This window comes from Anguilla rostrata, chromosome 12 (assembly GCF_018555375.3).
Source record: "Anguilla rostrata isolate EN2019 chromosome 12, ASM1855537v3, whole genome shotgun sequence".
NCBI classification, from domain to species: Eukaryota; Metazoa; Chordata; class Actinopteri; order Anguilliformes; family Anguillidae; genus Anguilla; species Anguilla rostrata.
Genome location: NC_057944.1, coordinates 25,573,600 through 25,601,382, shown reverse-complemented (window position 1 = coordinate 25,601,382; position 27,783 = coordinate 25,573,600). Strand labels below are relative to the sequence as shown.

The 27,783-nt window shown below is 47.4% G+C and overlaps 1 protein-coding gene and 1 long non-coding RNA gene across 11 annotated transcripts in view; one reads left to right on the top strand and one right to left on the bottom strand.

Moving 5' to 3' along the window:
• Nucleotides 1–543: 543 nt before the first annotated feature.
• Nucleotides 544–22,330, bottom strand: clasrp (CLK4-associating serine/arginine rich protein). 10 transcript variants are annotated; one of them, XM_064301133.1, is made up of 21 exons: nt 22,173–22,330; nt 20,257–20,403; nt 19,492–19,589; nt 18,948–19,049; nt 17,263–17,342; nt 16,603–16,687; nt 16,272–16,411; nt 15,447–15,543; nt 14,796–14,874; nt 14,384–14,457; nt 14,223–14,264; nt 13,795–13,989; nt 11,927–12,220; nt 10,993–11,178; nt 8,344–8,383; nt 6,445–6,505; nt 5,860–5,918; nt 5,604–5,650; nt 5,043–5,146; nt 3,397–3,421; nt 544–1,854 (listed from the first exon to the last, which is right to left on the bottom strand). In XM_064301133.1, exons 2-21 carry the CDS (start codon nt 20,353–20,355, stop codon nt 1,812–1,814), a joined length of 1,950 nt encoding a protein of 649 aa, XP_064157203.1. In that variant the 5' UTR covers nt 20,356–20,403; nt 22,173–22,330; the 3' UTR covers nt 544–1,811. The 10 variants fall into 10 exon arrangements, 5 of the variants coding, with proteins under 5 accessions (XP_064157203.1, XP_064157204.1, XP_064157205.1 ...); XM_064301134.1 differs by having other exon boundaries at nt 11,927–12,217; XM_064301135.1 differs by having other exon boundaries at nt 5,043–5,131; nt 22,173–22,329.
• A 3,071-nt stretch (nt 22,331–25,401) lies between these two features.
• LOC135235954 (uncharacterized) overlaps nt 25,402–27,783 on the top strand; it is a 13,836-nt gene continuing 11,454 nt past the window's right edge. Inside the window, exons 1-2 of the long non-coding RNA XR_010324470.1 lie at nt 25,402–25,768; nt 27,312–27,374. This is a non-coding gene — a long non-coding RNA (uncharacterized LOC135235954). The remainder of the gene's footprint in view (nt 25,769–27,311; nt 27,375–27,783) is intronic.

Sequence of the window (27,783 nt, the reverse complement as noted above, 5' to 3'; positions counted from 1 at the left end):
TGTCCCCTTCCTCTTGTGACCCTGCAATAAACTCACTGCATGATCCAGCATTAGGCACCAGCTTGGGGAAGGAACCCCTCTCCTCTGAGAGGAAAATGGAGAATCCGATTTAATACGCTTTAAACAATATATGTATAACTCCAAAAAAATGAGCCAATCAAATGTTCGGGTGCCCCAAATCAACTACCAGTGTGATTCCAGAGAACGCAAGTGGGGTTCCGTCACGTCAGTGACTTTGGGAAGATAAAAACTTAGCAAAAGTAAACCATTTTGCCCTGAGGGTACAGACGCTTGTCTGACCGACCAGATGCACTCCTGAAGGACCTGGACGGACTTCGCTGTGCGTCCCACATCGCACCTCACGTGATCACCGAGGCGTGCCTGAGTTGGCCTGCCGCCATCCGCAAAATAAATACTGCCTGATTCAGAACCATGACACATCAGACATAATGCCAGATTCCATATAACGAGAGTACAAGAACCAATCGAAATTGATCTTATTCTGCTTGCATCCATTTCTAAAGAAAAAAAGTGAGACAAAGATTTTGATAGATTACTGGTATGCGTTTTATTTGGACACCGATCATCTGCGATTCCTTTAAACAAAACACAAAAATGAGGAAGTGACCCATTTCTGTCACCAACAGTAAAACGGCAGTATTTACAGCTGTGTGGCTAGAACAGGCAGAAAGCAGGTTTACAAAAAGGCCAAAACCAAATCCTGGACTGTCATTTTCAACTTCCTTCTCCAGGTTTGATCCTGTTTTATAATTCCATTACAATTTGAAATGAAGAAAATATTTACAAGAATGAATCACATTTTTCATTCATTTGATTAAAAACCAAACTCCCATGTCTTCACCTTTCTGAGCTTCATACAACCAAACAGAGTATTGGGGGTGAGGTGGCGAGTGAAAATACATCAGGATTCTATGAAATTTCCATTATGGTCAGGAAGAATGAGGGTAATCACATTGTGAATCAAGCATCCCAGAGACATCCAGAAGCACTTCCGCAAAAAATTCACATACTTGTCTAGTATTTTTGGTAGCTCAGAGATAAGTACAGGTGCTTAAAAATTTGATTGATAGAGCACAGTTATGATCTGCGGAGAATCTTACAGCCTAGCCTGACCACCTCTGGACAATGACCAGACACACCAGGCTGTTAACTTTTGTAGCAATGCTATACAAAATCACGTTTTGTTCTCAAAAATGATGTTCTCAGACAACGGTTTAACGGAATTATGCAGAATATCGTCATTCACAGCCCCCCTCCCCCAGTGTGCGTGTGTGTGTCTGTGTGTGTGTGCAGGCAGGCAGCCGTGCGTGTGTGTGGGTGCGTGCGTGCGTGCGTGTGTGCGTGTGTGCGTATAGGCATGCATGTGTGTGTGTAGGTGTGAGAGTGTGTGCAGGTGTGTGTGTGTGTGTGTGTGCAGGTGTGTGTGTGTGAGCATGCGTGTGTAGGCATGCATGTGTGTTTGTAGGCGTGTGAGTGTGTGTGTGTGTGTGCATGTGTGTGTGTGTGTGTGTGTGTGCAAGCGTACGTATGCCTGGGTGTAGTCAGAAAGCAGGTTTATTAAGGGTCCTGGATTCAGTCTTGCTGCCGTTAAAGTAAAGGCAAGTGTAGCGGGGGCTGGGCTCAGATATGATGCTCCTCTTCAGGCTGAGTGGTGGAACCCTCGTTCCCCTTCTCCTCACACCCACCCAGCAGCTGCCCCCACCTCAGGGAGAGCTTGCTGCTGGCGGGGCAGGGCAGGGCAGGGCGGGGCGGGGCTATGGGCATGTTGGGGGGGGGGGGGCGGTGGGGGTTCAGTATCGGTAGTATGGGCTCCTTGACCGAGAACGAGACCTCCTGGACAGAGAGGGGAAGAGAAGAGGGGTAAAATAAATAAATAAATAAATAAAACAAGAATTTACAACAGAGTAAGAACACCTCTAGTCTAGAATGGTTACGTCCAAAATTAGACTACAGAACAGCCTAGAGACAGTCTTACGATCAGCCTCATGCTCCCCAAGCCCCAATTCTTTGTTATTGAAATGGCAATACAACCAATCTTCTATCAAGTTTGCATCACGACAGACTCATTTCATTTAACTGCTGAAACAGTGCAGCCACAATCTACAGCTATTAAAATGACTGGATATTTTCCTAGCGTTACCCTGGTTGCCATCTTTTAGTCCACGCTAGCTGGCCAGACAGCTCTGGTTTTAACCCACGAGTGCCGAGTGCTCTCACAAGTTGACCTTCGGCCCCAGGACTAATGGGAAATGGGCTGCAGAAGTAACTATTTTCAGCTGTGCAGTCACCAAGCTTTCTCATCGGCAAAAAGCGTATTTGGGGGTGCTGTTGGGGGAGCATAAACCCTCAGCTGCATACAGCGCCCCCCTGCCACTCGGCAGCAGGAGCTGAGCAGCCACGGTCTGCCCCGTGCCGGGCGGGCAGAGGGGGCCCTGCGGTGAGGAGCTCTGTAAGGGCCGCTGCAGAGGAGACCCAGCCGTTTGTGGACGTGCTCGTGCTCCGCACCGTTCCCTCTCCGGACTGCCGGGGCGTGACAGACTGTCCCCAGGAACACTGCTAGAGTGCACACTCCCCTGCTCACATGCACTGTGTAAACGCACAGCTCACACACACACGCCTGACTGTGTAAATGCACAGCTCACACACACACACGCACACCTGACTGTGTAAACACACAGCTCACACACACACACACACACACACACACACACCTGACTGTGTAAACGCACAGCTCACACACACACACACACACACACACCTGACTGTGTAAACACACAGCTCACACACACACACACACACACGCCTGACTGTGTAAACGCACAGCTCACACACACACACACACACACCTGACTGTGTAAACGCACAGCTCACACACACACGCCTGACTGTGTAAACACACAGCTCACACACACACACACACACACGCCTGACTGTGTAAACACACAGCTCACACACACACACACACCTGACTGTGTAAACACACAGCTCACACACACACACACACCTGACTGTGTAAACGCACAGCTCACACACACACGCCTGACTGTGTAAACGCACAGCTCTCACACACACACCTGACTGTGTAAACGCACAGCTCACACACACACACACACACACACACACACCTGACTGTGTAAACACACAGCTCACACACACACCTGACTGTGTAAACACACAGCTCACACACACACACACACACACACCTGACTGTGTAAACACACACACACGCACACGCACACGCACACGCACACACACGCACACCTGACTGTGTAAACGCACAGCTCACACACACACACACACACACACACACCTGACTGTGTAAACGCACAGCAGGCAGAGTTAAGGGGCTCTTGTGAGCAGCGGCTTTTCACATACCTTCTGGATGAACTGTAGTCACGACCTAGGAGACAAACAAACAGATTAATGCAAGCAAATTAAGGCGTAATGTCTGTCTGTTAAATTGCAGCGAATCTTCTTAAAACGCTCTATTTGGGGAATGGGGGATCAGGGTGTATTACTGTATTTGAGTAAGGGAGGGGTGTAGTACTGTATTTGCAGAGGGAGGGGGAAGTATACTGTATTTGTGGAAGGGGAGGGGGTGTGTACTGTATTTGTGGAAGGGAGGGGTGTAGTACTGTATTTGTGGAAGGGGAGGGGGTGTAGTACTGTATTTGTGGAAGGGGAGGGGGTGTAGTACTGTATTTCAGTAAGGGAGGGGTGTAATACTGTATTTGGAGGGAGGGGGGGAGTAATACTGTATTTGTGGAAGGGAGGGGGTGTAGTACTGTATTTGTGGAAGGGGAGGGGGTGTAGTACTGTATTTGTGGAAGGGGAGGGGTGTAGTACTGTATTTGTGGAAGGGAGGGGGTGTAGTACTGTATTTGTGGAAGGGGAGGGGGTGTAGTACTGTATTTGTGAAGGGGAGGGGGTGTAGTACTGTATTTAGAAGGGAGGGGTGTATACTGTATTTGCGAGGGGAGGGGTGAAGTATACTGTATTTGTGGAAGGGGAGGGGGTGTAGTACTGTATTTGTGGAAGGGGAGGGGGTGTAGTACTGTATTTGTGGAAGGGGAGGGGGTGTAGTACTGTATTTGTGGAAGGGGAGGGGTGTAGTACTGTATTTGTGGAAGGGGAGGGGGTGTAGTACTGTATTTGTAGAAGGGGAGGGGGTGTAGTACTGTATTTGTGGAAGGGAGGGGTGTAGTACTGTATTTGTGGAAGGGGAGGGGGTGTAGTACTGTATTTGTGAAGGGGAGGGGTGTAGTACTGTATTTGTGGAAGGGGAGGGGTGTAGTACTGTATTTGTGGAAGGGGAGGGGGTGTAGTACTGTATTTGTGGAAGGGGAGGGGTGTAGTACTGTATTTGTGGAAGGGGAGGGGTGTAGTACTGTATTTGTGGAAGGGGAGGGGGTGTAGTACTGTATTTGTAGAAGGGGAGGGGGTGTAGTACTGTATTTGTGGAAGGGGAGGGGTGTAGTACTGTATTTGTGGAAGGGGAGGGGTGTAGTACTGTATTTGTAGAAGGGGAGGGGTGTAGTACTGTATTTGTGGAAGGGGAGGGGGTGTAGTACTGTATTTGTGGAAGGGGAGGGGGTGAGTACTGTATTTGTGGAAGGGGAGGGGGTGTAATACTGTATTGTGGAAGGGAGGGGGTGAGTACTGTATTTGTGGAAGGGGGGTGTTAATACTGTATTGTGGAAGGGAGGGGTGTAGTACTGTATTTGTGGAAGGGAGGGGGTGTAGTACTGTATTTGTGGAAGGGGAGGGGTGTAGTACTGTATTTGTGGAAGGGGAGGGGGTGTAGTACTGTATTTGTGGAAGGGGAGGGGGTGTAGTACTGTATTTGTGGAAGGGGAGGGGGTGTATACTGTATTTGTGGAAGGGGAGGGGGTGTAGTACTGTATTTGTGGAAGGGGAGGGGGTGTAATACTGTATTTGTGGAAGGGGAGGGGGTGTAGTACTGTATTTGTGGAAGGGGAGGGGGTGTAATACTGTAGAGGGGGGGGGTATGAGCTACTCACTGTATTTGGGAGTGGGGGAGGGGGAATGGCTCTGTCTCCCATACTGTCTTTCCCATTCGTCCCTCTCCTTCTCACGACGCTCCCGTTCCCTGGAACATGTAACACTGCTTACATCACTGCTGACGCCTACATCATCCACACTGCACCTACACCTACACCTAAATCCACACTGCGCCCACACCAATCACACCACACCACACAACACCCACTCCACCTTTACTTGTTCCCACAGATGCAATTTATGCTGCACTTATTAAGTACATTATACCATGATCACCTACACTGTGCCTGTAACCACATTCAAACCAAACCCAGAAAGCAGTGCAGCACACCGGACAATGCTCTATAACCACACAATGACAATTAATTTACTATACCCCACGCACACATACAGGCACACATGCGCGCACACAGGCACGCAGACACACACACACACAGGCACATATGCGGGCACACACAGGCATGCACAGACACACGCACACACGCAGGCATGCACACACAGGCACACGCGCACGCACAGGCACGCACACACAGGCACACACACACACACAGATTTCTTACTTCATGCGGATCTTGCGTGCCATGGCTCGGAGCTCGCCCTCTCGCTCCTGTAACACAAACGCACACACGTGTGTGAGGACCACAGCTGTAACACAAACGCACACACGTGTGTGAGGACCACAGCTGGATGAGCAGGGCTGCGGCTGCGGCTGTCTATAAAAGTCCCTGCGGCTGCTGCTGCATGCATGGGCACAGGTCAATGTCACTGCGCGTTTCTGACACATGTAGACCAGTGAAAGACTGCACACACACACACCTGTCTCTTGTATTCCTGCTGTTGGATCTTCACCTGCGCGGCTTTCTTATCCGCCTTGGCTGTGGGGGTGGAAGGGGGCAGAGTCGGTTAAAATGCATCACATTGTTTACTTGGCTGCTGCTTTGAAGGGAACAAGCAATACCAAACCAGGAGTTACTGCATTATGCCACCATGTCATTAAACCTTACCACCACGTAATTATATTACAATCACATCCCGGGGTTCTTATTACATTATAATAGTACTGCATTATCACCGTCATATAGCACCACGTTGTTATTATAATAAGTGCTTTAGGCTCTAACTTTAAAAGATCTTTGCACTTTCCAGTACTTAACGGTTTCAGTTTTCCCCCTTCATTGAGGAACGGGTAAGGGGCGTCTGTGTTTGAAGTCGCTCTGGCTAAGTGCCCAACGCCAGTGAAGTACTGCAGAGCACCGGCTGCAGAGGGCTAGCCTGGACCGAACGTTAGCTCGGCGCGCTGCAGATGCGGCTGGCGGCGGTGAGGCACGTCACACTGAGCGCGCTCTATTCGACGGGGAATCGGGGTGGGGTGGGGTTAAAGGGGGGGGTTAGGGTTCTCACATTGCTTGTTGAGAGCTTTCTGCATCCGCAGCTTCAGTTTCTCCTGGGGGGTCATCTTGGGCTGTAATGGACACACAGGCGTCAGTGCGCACGCCCCAGGTGGGAGCGAGAGGAAGAGGGGGGGCGGGGGAGGACTGGGGGTGGGGGCACTGCCACACAGCAGTTTGAGCCACTCCAGCGGGACACCTGCCACATTTCTGAGGGTTCAATTCCAGGTCTGTGCTTATGTGAGTGGGCAGCAACAGAGCAACAGGAGGTGGAGGAGCTAAAAAAAAAATTACAAAAAACTAAGCTGGACAATAATAATAAGAATGGAAAAATGACATTAAGCAAAACCTCAAACTGCTGAGAATGTGTAAGTTCTCCCCTGCTGCGTTCACAGAGGCGGGGGTACTGCAGATACAGCCTGACACAGGGGCCCTGAGCTTTACTGTGGCTACTGGCTTGACTGTGGCATGCTGAAGTGGGCCAGTCTGGAGAGGAGCGTGTCTAAGCTGACTGTCGGCATGGGGGGGGGCACCCCTCCAGAGGCCCACTGACACCTTTCAAAAACAGCACAGTGAGCAGGTTGATTTTGGTCAAAAAGGGAGGGGGGGAAAAAAAAAAAAACTACTTTAGACATCATTTCAAGCCTTCTATTCATCATAACTTGCAAACTAGTGTTTGTGAAATATGCCAGCTGCAAATAATAGTCATTTCACATAACTGTAAATGTTGATTGTGCTCGTGAGCTTATTAACTGGGCTTACAATCAGTCACCCAGGACATGAGAGCACGGCTAACTCCACTCTGGTTCCAGTGCTGGGGGACTGCTGAATTTGCAAACTCTGTTTCTCATCTTATTATTCAGCATTTTAAATACAATTTGAATGAATTCCAAATTTGTGGAAAGACCTGAAAAACGGACTATGTTCCATCCCCGCTAACAGGAACAACAGTGTCTGTTGCGAAGATTTGCTTACGCTGCCTGATTAGGTATCCAAAATGGCGGCACGATCGCACTGCCCCACTTCAGCATTCAAAATGGCCAGTCTCCCCGTTTTTCCCCTCAGCTGCCTTGTTCACGGTCTCCTTCCTTCATTGCCGGTGTTATAACCTGAGCTGCCCTCTTGAAAAATGTGTTTCTTGTTGGACTGGTTCAGTGTGCCTGTCCAGACAGGCCCTCGGTGCAGTGCTGGCCCCTCCTAGCCTCCTCTCCCTGCAGCTACCTGCACACCTGGACCTCTCAACCTCACATATTCTCTTTCTTTTACTCGCTCACTCAGCGACCAACCTGGCGGCTTACCAACTCGCTCACTAGCTTTTCATCATCCTGCTTGGTGTGTTTCTTTTGAAAGAGAGAGAAAGGGGAGGAAAAAAACAGCTTGGTTTGAGAGAACAGCCCAGAAATGCTACTAAACTGAGGCTGGGCAGTCGGAGGTCGGCCATCGAAGTGAAGTGAGGACTTTGTCTCCCCCAAGTGGCCAAAGACGAATAAACAAGGACACACACGGGCCTTGGGATATGAGCGCTAAGCTGGGGGACCTTGTAGCTCAGATTAAACCCCACAAACCTGTTTGGCTAGAGAACATCTTTTCTGATACAGCGGTACGTTGGGGGGGGGGAAATCCCCCCTCCCAACATGAAAGGGCCTAGACTCCCAGTTTAACATCAGTCCATCCGTTGAGGCAGGAGCTATGAGGTCCTTCGGCAACAACAGTACAGAGTGTTCCTCACAGACAGAACGGCACACCTTCAAATAAAGCTAGACATTAGTACGGAAGAGCCCTGAGTACAAGGGTGGCCTGGGTGAGGGGAGGGGGTGGAGCCCCCAGCCTGAGTGACGACCCTGTCAGCCTGTCAGAGGTGAGGGGGCGGAGACTTTAGCAACAAACACAGCCAAATCAAATTCTTACTGACTTTGGCAGCTCCCGTCTCTTTACCGCCCGGAGTATCAGGCCTGGGGAGAGAGAACAAACAGGTTTAACCGCCATGTTCCGCAGCAGTGTGGCCAATACAGCAGAGCAGCACTGAGCAGACCTACACTGCACACAGGCACAAAACAGATACAGCAGAGCAGCACTGAGCACAGACCTACACTGCACACAGGCACAAAACAGATACAGCACTGAGCACAGACCTACACTGCACACAGGCACAAAACAGAAACAGCAGAGCAGCACTGAGCACAGACCTACACTGCACACAGGCACAAAACAGAAACACAGCAGCACTGAGCACAGACCTACACTGCACACAGGCACAAAACAGAAACACAGCAGCACTGAGCACAGGCCTACACTGCACACAGGCACAAAACAAACAGCAGAGCAGCACTGAGCACAGACCTACACTGCACACAGGCACAAAACAGATACAGCACAGGCCTACACTGCACACAGGCACAAAACAGAAACAGCAGAGCAGCACTGAGCACAGACCTACACTGCACACAGGCACAAAACAGAAACACAGCAGCACTGAGCACAGACCTACACTGCACACAGGCACAAAACAGAAACACAGCAGCACTGAGCACAGACCTACACTGCACACAGGCACAAAACAGAAACACAGCAGCACTGAGCACAGACCTACACTGCACACAGGCACAAAACAGAAACACAGCAGCACTGAGCACAGACCTACACTGCACACAGGCACAAAACAAACAGCAGAGCAGCACTGAGCACAGACCTACACTGCACACAGGCACAAAACAGAAACACAGCAGCACTGAGCACAGACCTACACTGCACACAGGCACAAAACAGAAACACAGCAGCACTGAGCACAGACCTACACTGCACACAGGCACAAAACAGAAACACAGCAGCACTGAGCACAGACCTACACTGCACACAGGCACAAAACAGATACAGCACAGACCTACACTGCACACAGGCACAAAACAGAAACACAGCAGCACTGAGCACAGACCTACACTGCACACAGGCACAAAACAAAACAGCAGAGCAGCACTGAGCACAGACCTACACTGCACACAGGCACAAAACAGAACACAGCAGCACTGAGCACAGGCCTACACTGCACACAGGCACAAAAACAGAACAACAGCAGCACTGAGCACAGACCTACACTGCACACAGGCACAAAACAGAAAGCAGCAGCAGCACTGAGCAAGACCTACACTGCACACAGGCACAAAACAAACAGCAGAGCAGCACTGAGCACAGACCTACACTGCACACAGGCACAAAACACAAACACAGCAGCACTGAGCACAGGCCTACACTGCACACAGGCACAAAACAAACAGCAGAGCAGCACTGAGCACAGACCTACACTGCACACAGGCACAAAACAAACAGCAGAGCAGCACTGAGCACAGACCTACACTGCACACAGGCACAAAACACAAACACAGCAGCACTGAGCACAGACCTACACTGCACACAGGCACAAAACAAACAGCAGAGCAGCACTGAGCACAGACCTACACTGCACACAGGCACAAAACAGAAACACAGCAGCACTGAGCACAGACCTACACTGCACACAGGCACAAAACAGATACAGCACAGACCTACACTGCACACAGGCACAAAACAGATACAGCACAGACCTACACTGCACACAGGCACAAAACAGAAACACAGCAGCACTGAGCACAGACCTACACTGCACACAGGCACAAAACAGATACAGCACAGACCTACACTGCACACAGGCACAAAACAGAAACAGCAGAGCAGCACTGAGCACAGGCCTACACTGCACACAGGCACAAAACAGAAACACAGCAGCACTGAGCACAGACCTACACTGCACACAGGCACAAAACAAACAGCAGAGCAGCACTGAGCACAGGCCTACACTGCACACAGGCACAAAACAGAAACACAGCAGCACTGAGCACAGACCTACACTGCACACAGGCACAAAACAGAAACAGCAGAGCAGCACTGAGCACAGACCTACACTGCACACAGGCACAAAACAGATACAGCACTGAGCACAGACCTACACTGCACACAGGCACAAAACACAAACACAGCAGGACATTAACCGCTTTCCAAGCCATCTGTGCGTTGTGACCTGAGTTACAGGCGCTTCACCCAAACCAGCACACAAGCAGCACTGTCGGACAAATGCGCTTCTCTCCGATGAACCCTTCAGTGACCGTTCTCCACCGCACTCTCCGCACAGTGCTACAGCAGAGCAGCGATGCCACTCAGAGGAGGGGCAGGTCCCTGTCTGACGGACCCTGGCGGGTGCTGCGCGCGCCGCTGGGTAAGCATGAGGAAGCGCTGCGGTTCCCTGCGCGTTCCGGCCGGCCAGAGAGGACCCGGTCCGCGTGTACAGGAACCAGCCTGCCGCTGCGGCGAGCCTCTGTACTGACCGAGCCCGAGCTGGGTCGGCTCAGGTTCGAGGGGTCACACGCGCCCGTGTTTCTGTGCTTTTAGCAGCTGCAATGCGGTACGGGTAGGGAACCGGGCCTCTAAGCTGCAGGTTCAGTTCCCAGACTGGACACTGCTGTTGAGCAGGCCGTATGAACGGATCCTGCAGTAGTGTGATGTAAAAGCAGGGCTGGCCGGGAGCACTCACTTTCTCAGCTTGTCACAGAGAGCCAGGGCAGCGGGAGGGCCGTGCCGGGGGGCGGGGGAGGGCGAGCGGGAGCGGCTGGGCGGGGGGGACTGCGAGGGGCTCCGGCTGCTGCTGCCCCCCCGCCGTGGGCCGGGCCCACGACCCCCACGCCTGAAACGATCGCCCAACCGGGAAGTGGACCGTGACCTGGGAGGGTAGATCAGAATGGGTGTTACACTCCTGGACTGAAAAACCTCCTCTCACAAAACGGGTAACTGAACAGCCCACTGCCAGGCAGGGGGAGGAGAGAGGGGTCATTAGTGTCCCCCCCCACGCAGGACAGAAGGCTAAAGCAGTTCAGTGAGAAGAGCCGCTGGCCTGGCTGCTGGGACAGCGCTGGGCACAGCAGCCACGGGCACGCCAGTGACGTGCAGCACAGACACAGGCTCTCACTCTGAGGGCACAGGTGTGACGCGTTCCACGCACGGCACGCCCTACTCACCATTCACACAGTGCCCCCGTGTCTCACACTCCACGACTGACTCACCAGAACGAAATGCTGTGTTCAGCTCAGCCCAGCTTTGTTAAGCTGATGCGCTTGGTTAGAAAGGGCTGGTTGCTGGCCAACTCCCCTGTGCCTCAGGTCATGGCTCTGAAATGCGCTGTTTTTGCCAGGCTCAAATACGTCCGTTGCGCTAGGCTAACGTGTGAACAACAACCACCGAGCTGAAGCTGCTCAATATGGAACACTGCTGAATGAACCCTTTGAAGAGTGGGTTTTTTGGAATGTTTTTTCAAAATTCTGTCCCAGTGTTTCTAGAACTCTACTCAGTTTCCAACAGTGATTGTTACATCAGCATTAGAATGTTCAGTTAAGAACGCTCTGATCACATGTGTGTGATCTCACGCCTTAAAGCCTTAAGCCTCCATGCCGCGGCTGGCCCGATCCTCGTACCTGGTGCGCCTGCGGGGGGCGTAGCGCCGGCCCCGGTCTCTGTCGGCAGATCTGGAGCGGCTGCGCCCGTATCGGCGGCGGGCCCCGCCCCCGGCCCCGCCCCCTCGTGCCCGGGACCGGGAGCCGGAGCGGCGGGACCGGGAGCGGGAGCGCGAGTAGCGGGCTTCCCTCCCCCCCCGGCGGCGGCTCCGGCGCGAACGTGAGGACGAGCGCGAGGACGACCGGCGGGAGGAGGACCGCGAGGAGGAGGAGGAGGACGACGACGAAGAAGGGCTGGAGGAGGACCGGCGTCTGCTGGACGGAGAGAAAGACCGGCGTGTGTCACTGGGGAGGGCTGTCACTCAAACTCGCACACGCAAGCGCACGCTAACACACACGTTCACACTCAAGCTCGGGGTCAATTACATGTTCATTCAGTCAACTCAAGAAATGTGGTAAAATGAAAAAAAAAAAAAAACTACGATTTTTCCAGAAATGATCAAACTGAAATGGAATCAACCCCAACTCTGTCACCCATGCACACACACACACACACACACACACACACACACAAATAGGTCTGGGGACATTGCCCACAGTCATTACTATGTTTCATCACTGCATTCACTCCATTTCCTCACAAGAACACTCGTACAAATGTTCATCAACAAAAGGTTTGTGCCAGGTTTTATACTACCAGCAGACAATACCAACAGCCAGAGCATGATACGTGCCAGGCCCTGCTTTAAATGCAGGGCTGCTGGGAGGTTTAATGTTTAATATGAAAAGTATATGTACATTGACATTCATGCTCTCGGTGAATTACAACACTGCAATTTCAAAACCAATCGTGTGTACACGGGTGGGAAATTGTCCTAGTCAGTGCAATGTTCCTCTCTGTTAAACCCGAACTTGAAATGGTGTATGTAGACATTTCAGTCTTTCTTTTCCTCAGTCTATAATAGTTAATTGCTGAGTCAATGTCCATGATGTCAATGGGATGTTGGTGAAGTGCATGATGGGAATTGTATTACAATGCCAAAACGGAATACTGTTTTTGCATAGCAATGACAACTTTGAAAAGCTAAAATTGTCTAAAGGTAAAATTGTTTCATGACTTAAAACAAAAAGAACTATGTTTAGGCTAGATTATGTAAACACAAGTAACAACACATTAATTTAATGAAGCGGGGTGAAATTTCCCTTTAAATGACAGCCTTTCTTCCACAAAATATACTGGTTCGATGCATACATGATCGATCACAAGGGCATGAAACTCTGAGTCCACTCAGAGTATCAGTAAGACCCTAAAGCTCAACACATCTTCCAAGCCCCAGGAAGGCTCTGTACAGACTCAGAGAGACGCAGATCAGACTACTCTCCCACAGCTGCACAGAGAGGACTTGGCCTGTAGACCTTATTATGCCAGCACCATGAACTATGGATGTGCAAACCTGAGTGTCAACATACACCGGTTAAGATTTCTGCTGAACAGCAGGGTATTTCATGAAGCAGGATTACTCAGTTAGCTGGATAACTGCACCGAGTAAAACCTGGGACAAGTCTTTTTACTCAATGTTCCAGATTTGGGAGGATTCCGGGTTTTGCTCAGTGCAGTGATCCAGCTAACTGAGTAATCCTGCTTTGTGAAACAGGGCCCAGATGAACAGGTTGGGTAAAAGCAGATAATCTTCATGTCATGCAGTGAACTATTATTCCATCGAAACAGAATCCCCCGCCCCCCCGGCTTTAACCTGGCCTGAACATGTGACATTCTTCAGCCACAACCTACCAAACAAAATCCACATCTCTATTGGAGGGAACGAGTGAGTGACAGGAGGAAACAACCAATGAAAACCAAGGAGGAGCAGAAGGGGAAAGTTACCGACCGGGAGCCCCTGCTATGACCTGCGGGGTGGTGCTGGGAGTTGCTGCTGGGGGCGTGGCTGGCATTGGCAGGCGGGGCCGGGGCGGGCGGTGCACCCTCTTCGTCACTGCCCCCGAAACTGGTGATGAAGGTGATCTTGTCGTGTCCTGGGGAGCGGGAACGGGAGCGGGACTCTGAGCTTGATTCCGATTGGGGGCTGCATGTAGGGGGCGGGCCGTGGGAGAAGATGGAAGAGTGTGAGTGCATCTTCAGGATTCCCCTGTCATTCTGCCAAATTCACTTTCCCATGTACTCTTCAACAATCATTGTAGTCAACAGGCTGATTCTCAACTTATGGTCGGTTTCTGCAATTCCCCGTGTACTCTATTCTATTTTTAGCAAGCACTACACTGTGAAAGACCTAGGACATAAATCAACCTGTACACTCACCGCTTGTAGGGGTCGTAGGTCGGGCTGTCTCTCCTGGCGTAGCTGAGAATCAAAGAGGACCAGTGAGTAGCCTGGTGATACAGAACTGGCTAACCAGGGCCGGCCGGCCGCACGCACGCACCCACGCACGCACGCACGCACGCACGCACTATGGCTGTTACCTGGGGGGGCTGATCTGCCGTCCCTTCAGTCTCTTCTCCCTAAATTCCCTCCTTTGTCGGCGAGACCGTCGACCCTGAGGAAACCGCACGCACAGTGAGGAACACAGAACGTGAGCATGCTGGCACAGATACCCGCATGCAAACACACAAATAAGGACCACACAACAGGCTCGTGCATGCACACACACTCGCACACGCAGGGTGAGGACCCTTGATATACACACGCACGCAAAGAAAAGGATAACCTCACACATGCACAGTGAAGCGCACAACACACACTGACACACACACTCACACACGTGCAACCAAATCAAGGACCAGGCACCAAAACCCTCAAAACCAGCACAGGGCCTGTGAGACCTGCACACAAACTAAACAGTCCACCCAGCAGCGTCCACGCACTGCCCCTTACCGAGTACATGGCTTTCTCCGCCTCCAGGGCCTTGGCATGTTTTATAGCCTCAACTTCCTCTTTGTCCTTCCTCAGCATCCTGCCCAACAACACAGACAGTTACGCACACAGGCCTCCCAAAATCCAAGGCCTACAGCACTACTGTATGTGACCAGTGTACCAGATAGGACCTTTCTGTTAACACAATCACCATTACTCACGTCTGGACAAGTGCACTGGGGAGGGGGGTGGGGGTGCAGAGGAGTCTAAGGGACATAGCTTTATTTTCTGTTGGAAACGTTTCCTTTAATTTACTGCATGCAACCTAGACAACCATGCTAAAGGAAATGGACATTGGTTTCTACATGAACATTACTGCAGGAGTTTTGAGAGTGGAGTGTGCACTGCTTGTGGGCTCAGAAGTATGGGCATGATACACAGTTTGCTCATATTTACAGCCCTTAGAAATATAACTCTGCTGTAGAAGCTGCTAAGAAGTTATCTTAAGTGAATTCCTCCCCTTAACCTTCTCTATGTATCCAAAATATCCTTCACTGGACATAAGAACTGTCTGAGCCAGTTGAAAGCAGACTAAAACCGGACATCATGAAACCACAGGAAGTGACCCGTCACTTTAATTATGGCGGAGGAAAGGTGCGGGCGCTTGCTGACCTGACAAAGTCTCCTTCGGCCATCCCGTATGGCGTGGCCATCTTGTTAAGGTCCAGCACCTGTTCCTGGTTCAGCTCATCCACGTCCACCTCCACGTCTGGAAAACGCGCAGGTGAAAAATGAGATATGTGCAGCTGGGCTGTTGAATAAGTCTTCAGTACAGTCACGGACACATCCATGCCAGCCACCTGAAGTGTGTTTCTGGGGGGTTGTTCTTCATTATGATGAGAATTCTTTAGTCATTAACCGCAGAGGTCTTCCCTGGCTCACCAGGCCCTTTGCGATTAGCACAGCAGTGCTTTTCGGTGAGCCTAAGGTTGGCCTATGTCTCTGTTTTTTTCTTATTTCCCAGCCTCAAAATGGCTGCCTTGACTTTCACTGGCACAACTCTGGTCCTCAGGTTGACTAATACCAATAACAGACTCCAAAGGCAATCAAAATCCTAGAATCAAGACTAGATACAGGCAGTTCTTACACCTGCACTAAGGAAGCAATTAAACACACCCGACTTATCAGAAACACCTCTGAAGGCATTTGTCCCAAACACTATGCTGCCCTGAAATGGGGGAGCTATGCATAAAAAGTGCTGTAATTTCTACATGGTGAAACCAAATAAAAATAAAGATCTCCTTAAATAAAAGCTGAGAATCTGTGCTTTAACCAGATGTGGATTGTTTGATGATAAATCTAAAATTGTGCGAGTACAGAGCCAAACCAAGAAAAAATAAGTCTTTGTCCCAAAATTGGATGCCACAGTATGTTTGCATGCCCCCCAAGATTATGGCGTCTAACGACTGTCAAGGTGGAAAGCAGGGCCTCACTCACCAATGTCGGGGATTCCCTCATCCTCCTCCGATTCGCTGTTCTCCGAGTCCTCGTCCTCCCCTTTGTCAGACTGCCCGTCAGCCTCGGTCACAGTACTGTCTTCATACGTGTAGCCAATAGATGCCTTCTTTTCTGCGAGCCTAGGAGTTGGGTGTGGGGTGTGGGGGCACAGAACCAGTTCCCCTTAAGCGTAACGCAGTCAGATCGGCAGGGTGCCGAATGGCATGCAAGCAGGCCGGCGTGTGCAATGATAACAGAGAGATGAAGCAGCGCCGTAGCACAGCACAGTTTATGATGCGAATATAGAGCACAGCAAGTCGAGGGAACTCACTTTTTCTTCTCGTCCTCATTTGGCCTCTGCAGGCCACCGTAGAGCTCGTCCACATATATCTGGTACAGGCACTGCTCCTCCGAGACTGCAATGGAACAAACATCAGTGAGCAAAGTCCAACTGCACAACACTGAGGGCGAGAAGGGCACCCAGCCACACAGTAATAACCTTAAGGACCCAGTGCTACCACATTCACATGGGAATTAAGCCTCAACATAGCAATGCATGCAATGTATGTATGTATAAACAGTAAAATAATACAATTTCCCTTTGATGTAAAGTAATTCATATCTCAAGCTGGAGGTCTGACATGATGAGCCTGTCCTACACTGAAATTCAAGTTCACTAGAATATGCAGTATACTGCTTTCTTAGTTATGTAACAAATTATCTCCAAAACACCAACACCACATCACCCTGTAGTTACACGTTACAATATAGATAAAAAGCAAACGTATAAATTCAAACAAATAAAATGGGCTTGATATCATAGCATTTGCACGGATCTTTATGTGTGACCGTTACAACATGAGGATCTTGACTGCACACGGTCTTTAAACGGCAGTGTAAGGTGAGCTGCGGCGGAAGGCTGAAGGCTGGAGGCTGGACGAGGTCCTGAGGGAGTGAGCGTGCGGGCGCATCGGCCTGCTGTCAGACTCACTGCTGGCAAAGTCGTTCTGCACCAGGCCTCTGTAGCGCTCGTAGTTACACTTCCTCTCCTCCGACTCCTGCTCTGGCGTCCTGCAGGGACACAAAACCCACAAAACGCACAAATCAGCCTCCGCACACGGTCACCGATGACTCGATACACTGGCCATCCCTAACTATACACAGAAACGCTTGTGGCCTCTGGCTTCCTGACCACGGGACTGACCCTCCTCTGAGTCACGTTCACCGTTAACTTTTCCGGTCGACCGAGGCATAAGTGCCTGTCCCCTTCCTCTTGTGACCCAGCAATAAACTCACTGCATGATCAACCACCCACCAGCAGCATTAAAGCAGCAATCAGTGGTTTATCTATCCATGTTTTATTGACCGCTCCACAAGCCATGTGTTTGCGCGCCCAAAATAATACACCAATCATTTCAGTGACTGACGTGGGGTCCCATCACATCATTAAATCTGAGAATGAAAACTGACCAAAACTTAACAACTTTGCTCTGAGGGTAAAGACACTTGTCTACCTGACCAGATGCCACTAAGGAAACTGACGGACTTCGCTGCGCACCCCAAAGCACCTTGTCTGATCATCAAGAAACAGTTAGCCAGCTACTGTCCGTGAAATAAACCAAACTGGTTTATTCCCCATTGACAGCCATTTTGAGGAACTAGGCTCTACAGAATTTTCCTCTTAATATCTCCCTTGCGGCCAGGCCCAAGTGGAAGATCTGTGCATATCCAGTCCTCTTGACTGGAACCCGTCGCGACCCCGACTTCAGAGAAGTAGTTTCTCAAGGCTCCCTGCGCACCTGCCACGGACCCTGGACGCATCACATAATGGGATTGAGGAATGCCCTTCCCTTTTATTGGCATTAAGTATTGAAATGCTTTTAACAACGACATCAAAAGATAGCACAGCGTAAAACCTGCAATAAAGCAATTTTACTGCTATTTGTTGTTCTGTTTGTTTTGCTATGCGTACGTTGGCCTGGAATAGCAAATGAACATAGCATAACAGAATGACGAGAACAGGCCATTCATTCCTACAATGCTTGCCATTTTTCTGACTAATTCCATGACCTCGTTGTTTTACATTTTTGAAACAATTTATGAGACTGATCAAATGAACTAACCACGTAATATAGAGTAACATGTCACCAACCCATAACACAGATTAACAGTTGTTAAATGGTAGTACTCTTAACTTCTATGTTTAGCCGCTGCAGAATTATCATTTCCTCTGATTAAGAATTGTATAATATTATTCCTCATATTATGCAAATTGTTTTTAAAAAGCCTATACACATATTCAATATCATAGCCAATATATATATATCCTTTCTTTCCAAATCATTGTTGTCTGTGTGTTATTTCACTAAGTTGGACTCTACAGACGTACAGAATTCTGACTATTTAACTGAGGTTGAACTGATCAAACCTCACTACACTTATAACCTCAAAGCTCCTGCCACTGGTTTTCAAGTGTACACACAAGCAAATTAAGTAATAGACTGACTTATCAGTTGAGATAGTAATTGGTTAATTCACATAAATGTTCCACACACTCTGACTTTACTATACCCAATTACAAAAACTGACATTTGGAAGATTCTGGAAGGGAGTTTCCGGTGACCTGAGCAGTTCATTTGACATTGGGAGCTCAGGTGAGGAGGAAGTCGTACTCACACAGTGTTGAGGAGGGGAGGCGTGTAGGTGGGGATGTAGTCAAGGTGTGCCCTCACATCAAACCTGTCAATCATGTTGCTGGTGTCTCCTTGCCATGGCATCCTGGAAAAACCAACAATGGGATTTTTCTAACTAAATTTTAGACTCAAATTGAGAGAAAGAATGGGGTCTCCGGGAGACAGAGAGCGAGCTGGCGGGCCTGCCGTAGAGATTTAGCGCATTGCGTGTGTGTGTGTGTGCTTGAGGTCTTTCTGACCCTGGTTAAAGTGCCTAATGAGAGAGTAGAACTCGGTATGCACCTATACACACTGCCACATCTTTCTGTTGTGTGCGTGCACGTATCAACCATGTGAGTGTGCGCATGTGTACGCGTTGCATACGCATGTGGCCCTGTAGGCATATGCATGCGGGTGTATACATGGCTGTGGGTTTGTGTGTGTGTGTGTATGTATATGTATGCCTATGTGTTTAGGAGTGCATGTGAGTGAGCGCGTTTGTATGTGTGTGTGTGTGTGTGAGTATATTTTCACAAGGAAATACGCACATGTTGATGGGGCTCTCAGCAGCCAATGCCACGGCTGAGTCCAAGTGGATTTTGTAGGCCCGGCCATGAACCTGCAGGAACTGGGCTGGGTCTTTTTTCTGCAGAGGAGACAGAGCAGCATGGTCCAATCAATCACACCCCTAACAGAATGATCTCAGTACCACACCTAACTCCTCCCCCATCAGAATTACCTCTGTACCACGCCTAACTCCTCCCCCATCAGAATTACCTCTGTACCACGTCTAACTCCTAACTCCTCTGCACAGACTCACATAACGAAAATGCAAAAGAGGGCCACTGGGAACTCTGCTATGGACACACTGTTCCAGTGTGCATGCTGTCTGCATCTGGTACAGACTGCAATGCAGACTGTGCCAGTACCGGGGGGGTTTGGCTGTAATGTACCCCAGGTAAAGAGGGTCTCAGTCAGTATGGGCTTGCGTGTCTCATCCTCTAATCTACCAAGCGCACACTATCACGGTCTCCTCCTGAGGCAGCAATCACGCAAGTGCAGCTGACACACCATGGGCTGGCAAAAGTGCTAAGCTGTCAGCCAGCGCGTCCGAGGAGAGCGTGCTTCACTGAGCCACCGTGGAGGGTGCAGAGGAGTCAGGCTTGTGAAAGCACTGGGGAGTGAGAAAGTGGATAGGCCAGGGTACAAATCGGCACAGTGAAAGAACCAGCGGAGAGGCAGAAGCAGCAGAATGTGGGAAGGTGCAGGGAGAGACGCGACGCGGGCGGGTCATCGCCCGTTCCTCTGCTCACTATTTTCTCGTAGTACTCGCGCCGGCGCTCGCCGCGGCGCTTGTAGTCCACCATCATCCCGCGCAGCTTGCGCTCATGTTTGCGGGCTTCCTGCCACATGACCGCTCCGCTGGGGGTAGGGGCGCGTCGGGGCACGGCTGCTGTTGGCTGTGGATGCAAACGCGGCCAAGGTTCAATGTCAATTACCATCACCACCATCAACACTTTCATGATCTTTCTGAACACCAAATCAGGGATGCGATTCCCACCCACGATTAATCGAGAAGTAGCCTAACTGTTTTTAGACCCAATAAACCAATAAAGTTTGGCTTTATTGTTGTACATCTATTTCCTACTATCAGCGGTTAGGACTGCAACAACTCAACGTATGTACTTATGCAGTAGAACGAGTCTCTGCCTTTTCCAGAGAATCAGGATCTCAAATGAAAAATTATTCATCAGAAAAAAAAGAACATATCTACAAACCAAAGCCTTAAAAAAAAAAAAAACCATTGCGCATGCCAAGTGTTCTTCACCACGTGCTAAGCAGAAGCATCTGCAGTACCTCAACATGAAGATCTCCAGCTGGTGCTATTATAATTTAGACACTCAACAGCCATACATTCTCGGCCTTGCTGCAACCACAACCGCAGTGCTACCAGGATTAGAAAGAAATCCTGGGGGATTTTTAAGTTCAGCATGCTCGCACGTGCGTGATGATAGGTATGGTTCGGGATCACATTTTTAAAAATGGTTGCAGGCCCGTGATTTATGTAAGCTGATGGGCTAAAGCGTTTGAAGTTTTAGAGAAATGGTGGCAGATGGAACACTGAAAAATAAATTTTCATTGAACTGTAGTGTTATGTTTAGTAGAGTGCTCGAGATACAGCGCCTTTCTTAATACCAGCATTAGACTCAAATTTCAATTATGAGGTATATCCACCATCTTACCTCGCACTACTTACAGTTAAACTATGGCAGCCTCAATTGATTTAAGGCAAAAGTAGAAACAATATTGGACACAAGTCTGACGACTGTAACATTCGATAAGCACGTTGCTACAAAGTAGTGATTTTAAAACAACCACTTATCAACTACTGACGGCACCTCGACTGTACAATACAATGTCAATCACGTCCTTACTGACCAGCCGAAGTATGAAAGCCCACTGAAAAATATACCCACACAAATTAATGTCAGGTAGCGTACCTGTAACCGTTTAATTAACAGCTTTTGTTCGCCAAATCAACGTGCCGAAGGAATTCGATCACGGCTAACAAGCCACAGGGAAAACCCAGCGTCAAAAAGCTAATAATATAGCTGCTCCATGTCTCCAAGCAAACGAGTAGCTATCGTAAGTTGGCGTTATATTCGCGAGCATTATTAGCCAAACTGCCCCAGGGGCATTCAATACACGACAACAGTGTTGGTAGCAGCATGAACACAATGTCTACGACTAGCTAACTAATAGCTCACATTAGACTACCACGTTATTTTGAAGACGTGCCTGTACTGGGGGAGTTAGCTATCGCTGGCTCCTGAACGAGCAACATAACGAGACTACAAGGCCAGTGTTCGTTGGCTAACGTGCTAGCTACACGAACACCAAACGACCCACTGCCGTATAAAACATTAAAAAATTATTTCCAACAGACAGGACATACCGGTCTTTACCATTAACTCACTATATAGCTGCCTTTAGCACGGACGAAACCGAAAATGTCAGTGACCGTCAGTGAGTTATCTGCCATTTGCTAACGTTATTTCGCTAGCTAGCTAGTAGCCAAAAGCTGTGTAGTGCTGTTCTTGCTTTGGAAAAACGAACGTTACTGATTAAAGGGTCTGTAAATATTTAGAATCAGACAAAGTTCCTAATTTGGCTAAATTAAGCGCAACATAAATTATGACACTATTTGGCTTTACACAATATGAATTACCTTTTACCCTCAAATAAAAAAAAATACTTGGTACGTCCAGATAGAAGACTCAGCGAACTTCTGCAGCGGCCATAACAACTAAGTCCTTCACAATCCCATGATCCTGTTCATCTGACTAATGAGGAACCATGAGTTCTATGTTAAATTGTCATCCTTGTAATATCTATGGTTTCTCAGCACCCCTTTTGTAAAACAACCACAAGACGGCGCAATTTATCTTACGATGCAAGATCGTTGTTCATTACAGAGGAGTTAGCATTTCCAGGTTGTACAGAATGCGTTATAGACTCCTCTATAGTTAAAAAAAGAGTATAATATGACGGAGTGCCTTAAATCTACTTGATTCCTAATAGTTATCATTTCACCATCTTGACTTTTCATCTCCTCTGCCAACAGAGTTGATGGGGGTTATGTCTGTTAGAAAGTTATCTCCAGAAGTTATGAACAGATATGCATTCAGCATTGGATTTTGGACCAACGTTTATGAATATTATGCTAACTTTTTTATAAGGATATAAATAGTTCAGCATTATATTACAGGCATTTAGCAGACACTCTTATTCAGAGCGACTTACAGAACTTAAAAAAAAAAAAAAAAAATTATACATAGCATCCATTTATACAGCTGGATTTATACTGAAGCAATGGAGGTTAAGTATCTTGCTCAAGGATACATCAGCACTGTCCAACCCAAGAAAAGAACCTGTGACTTTTAGCTTACAAGACCAGATCCTTTCCTATTATACTACACTGCTGCCTCTTCTACAGTGCTGTGTATCTTCTGTCATGACGCTCTGCCAGGTTTGTACTGCAGCCATCTTCAGCTTCTGCTTGTTTTGCCTTAACTTTTATCTTCAACATACAAAGTGCATGTTCAAATGGATTCAGAATGGGTGACATGACCAGTCAACTGACTTGACCAGTCACTTCCATTTCTTGGCTTTGAAAATCTCCTTTGTTTTTTAATCAGTATGTTTGGGATCATTGTCTTGCAGTAGGATTCGCCGTCCATTGAGTTTTTTCAATGAGGTATTTGCTTGAACTTGAGCAGATAAGATGTTTTTATACACTTCAGAATTTATTCTGCTGCTGCTATCAGCAGCTACATCATCAATGAAGACAAGTGAGGCAGTACTTGGATCTTGGGTTTTGGCCTCCAGACATTGTTCTGTCTAATACAAGTGAATCTTGGTCTTACCTGTCCACAAGATATATTTTCAGAACGCTGCAGGCTCTTTTAAGTACTTCTTAGCAAACTCTAATCTGGCCTTCCTGTTTTTCCACTAGTGCTTTGCATCTTGCAGTGTAGCCTCTGTAGTTCCGTTCATGAAGACTTCTGCAGAAAGTAGTTTCACATCCACACCTACCTGCTGTAGGGCATAAACATTTTCTTTATTATGGTGAGGATTATTTGGTCATCAACAGTAGAGATCTTCCTTGGCCTACCAGACCCTCTGTGATTACTGAGCTCACCAGTACTCTATTTTTTAAATGAGAATCTAAACAGTTGATTTTGCTAAGCCTAAGGTTTGGCCTGCACAAAGAAAGAAACTTAACTAATTAAAAACACCTGTGAAGCCATTTGTCCCAAACATTATGGTGCCTTGATATGGGGGACTATGTTTAAAGAGTGCTCTAATGTGTCCATAGTGAAACCATAAAATAAAAAAAATAAAAAATTTTTCCAGCCACTGCACATAAACTCAAAAAAAAAAGTTTGGAAATTTGTGTTTGGTCGATCATATCTCTGTTGTTACTGTATTATTTGCATTGTATCTTATATCATTGGAAAGCCTGTTCATCACGCGTTGCTGTGGGATGGCATTACATTCCTCAACCAGGATTTGTCGCAGGTCAGCCAATGTGGTTGCATTGGTCACTCTAGCACGTACAGCACGCCCGAGCTGATCCCACAAGTGTTCAGCTGGGATAAGGTCTGGGCTGTTGGCAGGCCATTCCATTCAACCACGTTGGCTGACCTGTGACGAATCCTGGGTGAGGAATGGAATGCCATCCCACAGCAACACGTGACCAGGCTGGTGACCAGCATGAGGAGGAGGTGCCAGGCTGTTGTGGCTGCGTATTGTTCTTCCACCCACTACTGAGCCTCCTGACTGTTTGTTCAATGAATAAAGCGTAAAATTACCAATATGTCTTTTTTGTTCCTTGTTACCGATAGAGAGTTCAATCATCCAATCCCCCAAACAACTCAAAACAATAGCGTCAATACCAACGCGAGAATGCACTGTTTGACATTGGCAGGGAAATTTTGCACATTTCGCTTGGGGCCCCACCCACATAATCAGCTGTGTTGCTCATCCCACAAATTCAAGATCCTTACAAATGGGACATCATTGTACAGTACAATGCTAATAATACAGTAACAACAGAGATATGATCGACCAAACACACATTTCCAAATTTATTTTGAGGAGTTTATATAGTGCCACCAGACCATGCTTGAGTAGCTAGAATGTAAACCATAGGGCATGTCTAATTTAAGCAGGCATATCTCATGCCCAATTTGAGGGATGCAGTAGTGAAAATGCATGCATCTCCTGGTGTGAAGGGCATGGAAGAAATGATTAAGTTTTGGTGAATATACTACATGTGTTGGTGGAAATACATTTTCTATTGAGGGCCACTTTCTTGTTATTCTCATGTAATGAAATCATATTCTCCTTGAAATAAAAAATCATAATTACTAAGGGGGCGGCACGGTAGTGCAGTGGGTAGCACTGTTGCCTCACAGCAAGAAGGTTGTGGGTTCGAATCTCAGCTTGGGGCCTTTCTGTGTGGAGTTTGCATGTTCTCCCCGTGTCCGCGTGGGTTTCCTCCGGGTACTCCGGTTTCCTCCCACAGTCCAAAGACATGCAGGTAGGCTGATTGGAGACCCTAAATTGCCCATAGGTATGAGTGTGTGAGTGAATGGTGTATGTGCCATGTGATAGATTGTCCAGGGTGCATTCCTGCCTCTCGCCCAATGTGCGCTGGGATAGGCTGCTCAGGATAAGCGGGTATAGATAATGGATGGATAATTACTAAGGGATTTAGTGAGTAATTGGAGTCCAGACATACCAACACACTGCCAGAACGTTATTTACATTGCATGAAGTTCTATAGTAATATTGTAGCAGATGCATTCTCAAGCTTATGTGGAAGGAAGGAAGTGTAGCACAGTGGGTAAGGAACTGGGCTTGTAACCGAAAGATCGCAGGTTCGGGTAGGACACTGCCGTTGTACCCTTGAGCAAGGTACTTAACCGAAATTGCTCCAGTATATAACCAGCTGTATAAATGGATACAATGTAAAATGCTATGTAAAAGTTGTGTAAGTCGCTCTGGATAAGAGCGTCTGCTAAATGCCTGTAATGTAATGTAATATAATGAAGGAAGGAAGTGTAAACCCACACACAGATGTGTGTTGAACACGTGTGACTTGCACACCTACGCACAGACACGTGTTCAATGTGAGAAAGCCATTTTAATGTTCGCAATTTCTACGGTTTTGTTTTTGGCTTGGTTTGTCAGTTTTGTTATTTGCTCCATCAATTCCTATGTCAGCAAGCATACCAAACTCGGCACATGGCACTTCAGGTGAGTACCTCCAATTTGTGAAAGTTTACGTTCTGCTACTCTCAAGTTAATTTTAACATCAAGCATGCTGGAATTAAAGATACAGTTTATACATGTGTAGGCTAATTTATTAATTTCGTACTGACCTATTATACAGGGTCAGCCAATCGTTTTGTATATATTTAGATTAAATTAATTTATGGTTGATTCATTAGCTCAAAGTCAGGGTTGTGGGGCTGACTACATCACTGTGCTAAAAACTGCAATGTAATTCTGGTCAGATTATTGTATTCATTCAATTTTACTAGTGTTTTGACCCATGTAATTTTGTATTTTAGGATTAAGAAATAAAATTATGACAATCTGCGTAACCTTCTTGATTAAAAAAATCAAAAATAAATAACGGAAACTAACCATGTGCACTAAACCATGCGCTGTTGCAGTGAATAGGAAATCCCCTCAATTCTGGCAGGTTTCTTTAATACAAAAATATGAATAATTATAAAATAAACTGTCAAAGAATTAATAATTTGTTCTTATGTTGAGATTATTCATAAAACAGTTTATTCACAAAGAACCTAATTATTTCCCATAATTTGTTTCATACAAATTATGCTACATACTTGACAAAAATTATTCGGTCTTGACGGTATCACATGCCTTTTCCCCCCAGAGACTGTTGTGCTAGTCTAGTGACATTAGATACTTTAATATACTATATAATGTAAATACTTATTTATACCATGCAGCATGCTATCACAATCCTAGAAGTTAGCAGTCTTGCTTTTTCCTTTGAGAAATATTACTAGGGTAAGATTTCTGCCTTTCCAAGATTTTGATAGAATTATTAATGCTTTACATTAATGCTGTACATTACAGCTTGCTTACCAACACCTGTATATAAGTGGTACATCAAAACAATTAAACAATGAGTTAAATCTGGTAAATGTGCATTCATTGTAGGGAGCTAACGTGAACACCAAATAAAGTTATTTTCCAGTTCACTGATATTTATCTATGTAGCAAACCAGCGAGCAAACATAAAGGAGCTCTAGTTAGCTAGTTCTCTCTCCCTGTAGGTAGCTAGCTTTCTTCCCCATAGTATTATTTACCATCACAGAGTTGGGTGGCAAGCAGATGTGATGCAGCTAGCAATTAGCTCATAGCCACCATTGGTTATATTCATGTTAGGTAGTGAGTTTGTTCTGTGGTGAATTAGCTCGTTAGAGTCCAGTACTCTTGTATCTATCTACCCTGCCTTTTTGGAGTTAGGCAGAAATTTTAAGATATTAATAGATGGTACTTTTCAGCCTAATAATATAAAGTCAGAATAACAACAGTTGCCACATGAAATGCTGTTGACATTCACAGTTTTAATTATGTAACAAGAAAAAAAGTGGAATATAAAAACAAAAAAAATATTGGCTATAGCAACCCAGTTATCTTTATATGACGCTAAATACTGATAAGGCTTCTTGAGGGTCTGCAGCCTGTTATACAGCTTTAGTAATGCTCCACACGTTTAGTAACTTAGTTAGTAGTTACACTGCTCTTTTCCCCACAGGAGAGAATTGTATCTACAGCACAGTGGGCCAAATCCCAGTTACTCTGGGAGCTCCTCAACCAGGTACAAACACCTGCACAGTCTATGATTGTTTCCTCTGGCTAGGGCCCCCCAAAATGAACACAAATAATGAAAAATACTATGACACTTATTTTACATAAAGGGTTCCAGTTAAGAGAAAAACATAACCAGCTTAGTCAAACACACACACACAAACACACACACATATACATAAAATGATACGTTTATTCTCATGTGTCTGTGCCAAAAGGACTCAACAGGTCAAATGATAGATACATTAAAGAAAAAAAACATTCAGACGATGCTGTCCTCTGAAGCATGTGATGCCAGATGCTGCTTCTAATCACACCGCAATTTGCAAGTCAGGCTCACACAGACAGAGAAAGACCGGTCATGTGTCAGCACTCGATCAATCAGTGGGGGCTGCTGCTGCATGAATCGTCTGCATCCC

What these genes read in the sequence shown, in the direction of transcription:
- clasrp (XM_064301133.1), bottom strand. Translation starts at nt 20,355, where the DNA reads ATGTGGCAGGAAGCCCGCAAACATGAGCGCAAGCTGCGCGGGATGATG. An exon ending in GCCGAAGGAGACTTTGTCAG is followed by an intron (nt 14,875 to 15,446) that starts GTCAGCAAGCGC and finishes GTTGTTGGGCAG; the next exon opens with GATGCTGAGGAAGGACAAAG. An exon ending in AAGAGACGGGAGCTGCCAAA is followed by an intron (nt 6,506 to 8,343) that starts GTCAGTAAGAAT and finishes TGTCCATTACAG; the next exon opens with CCCAAGATGACCCCCCAGGA.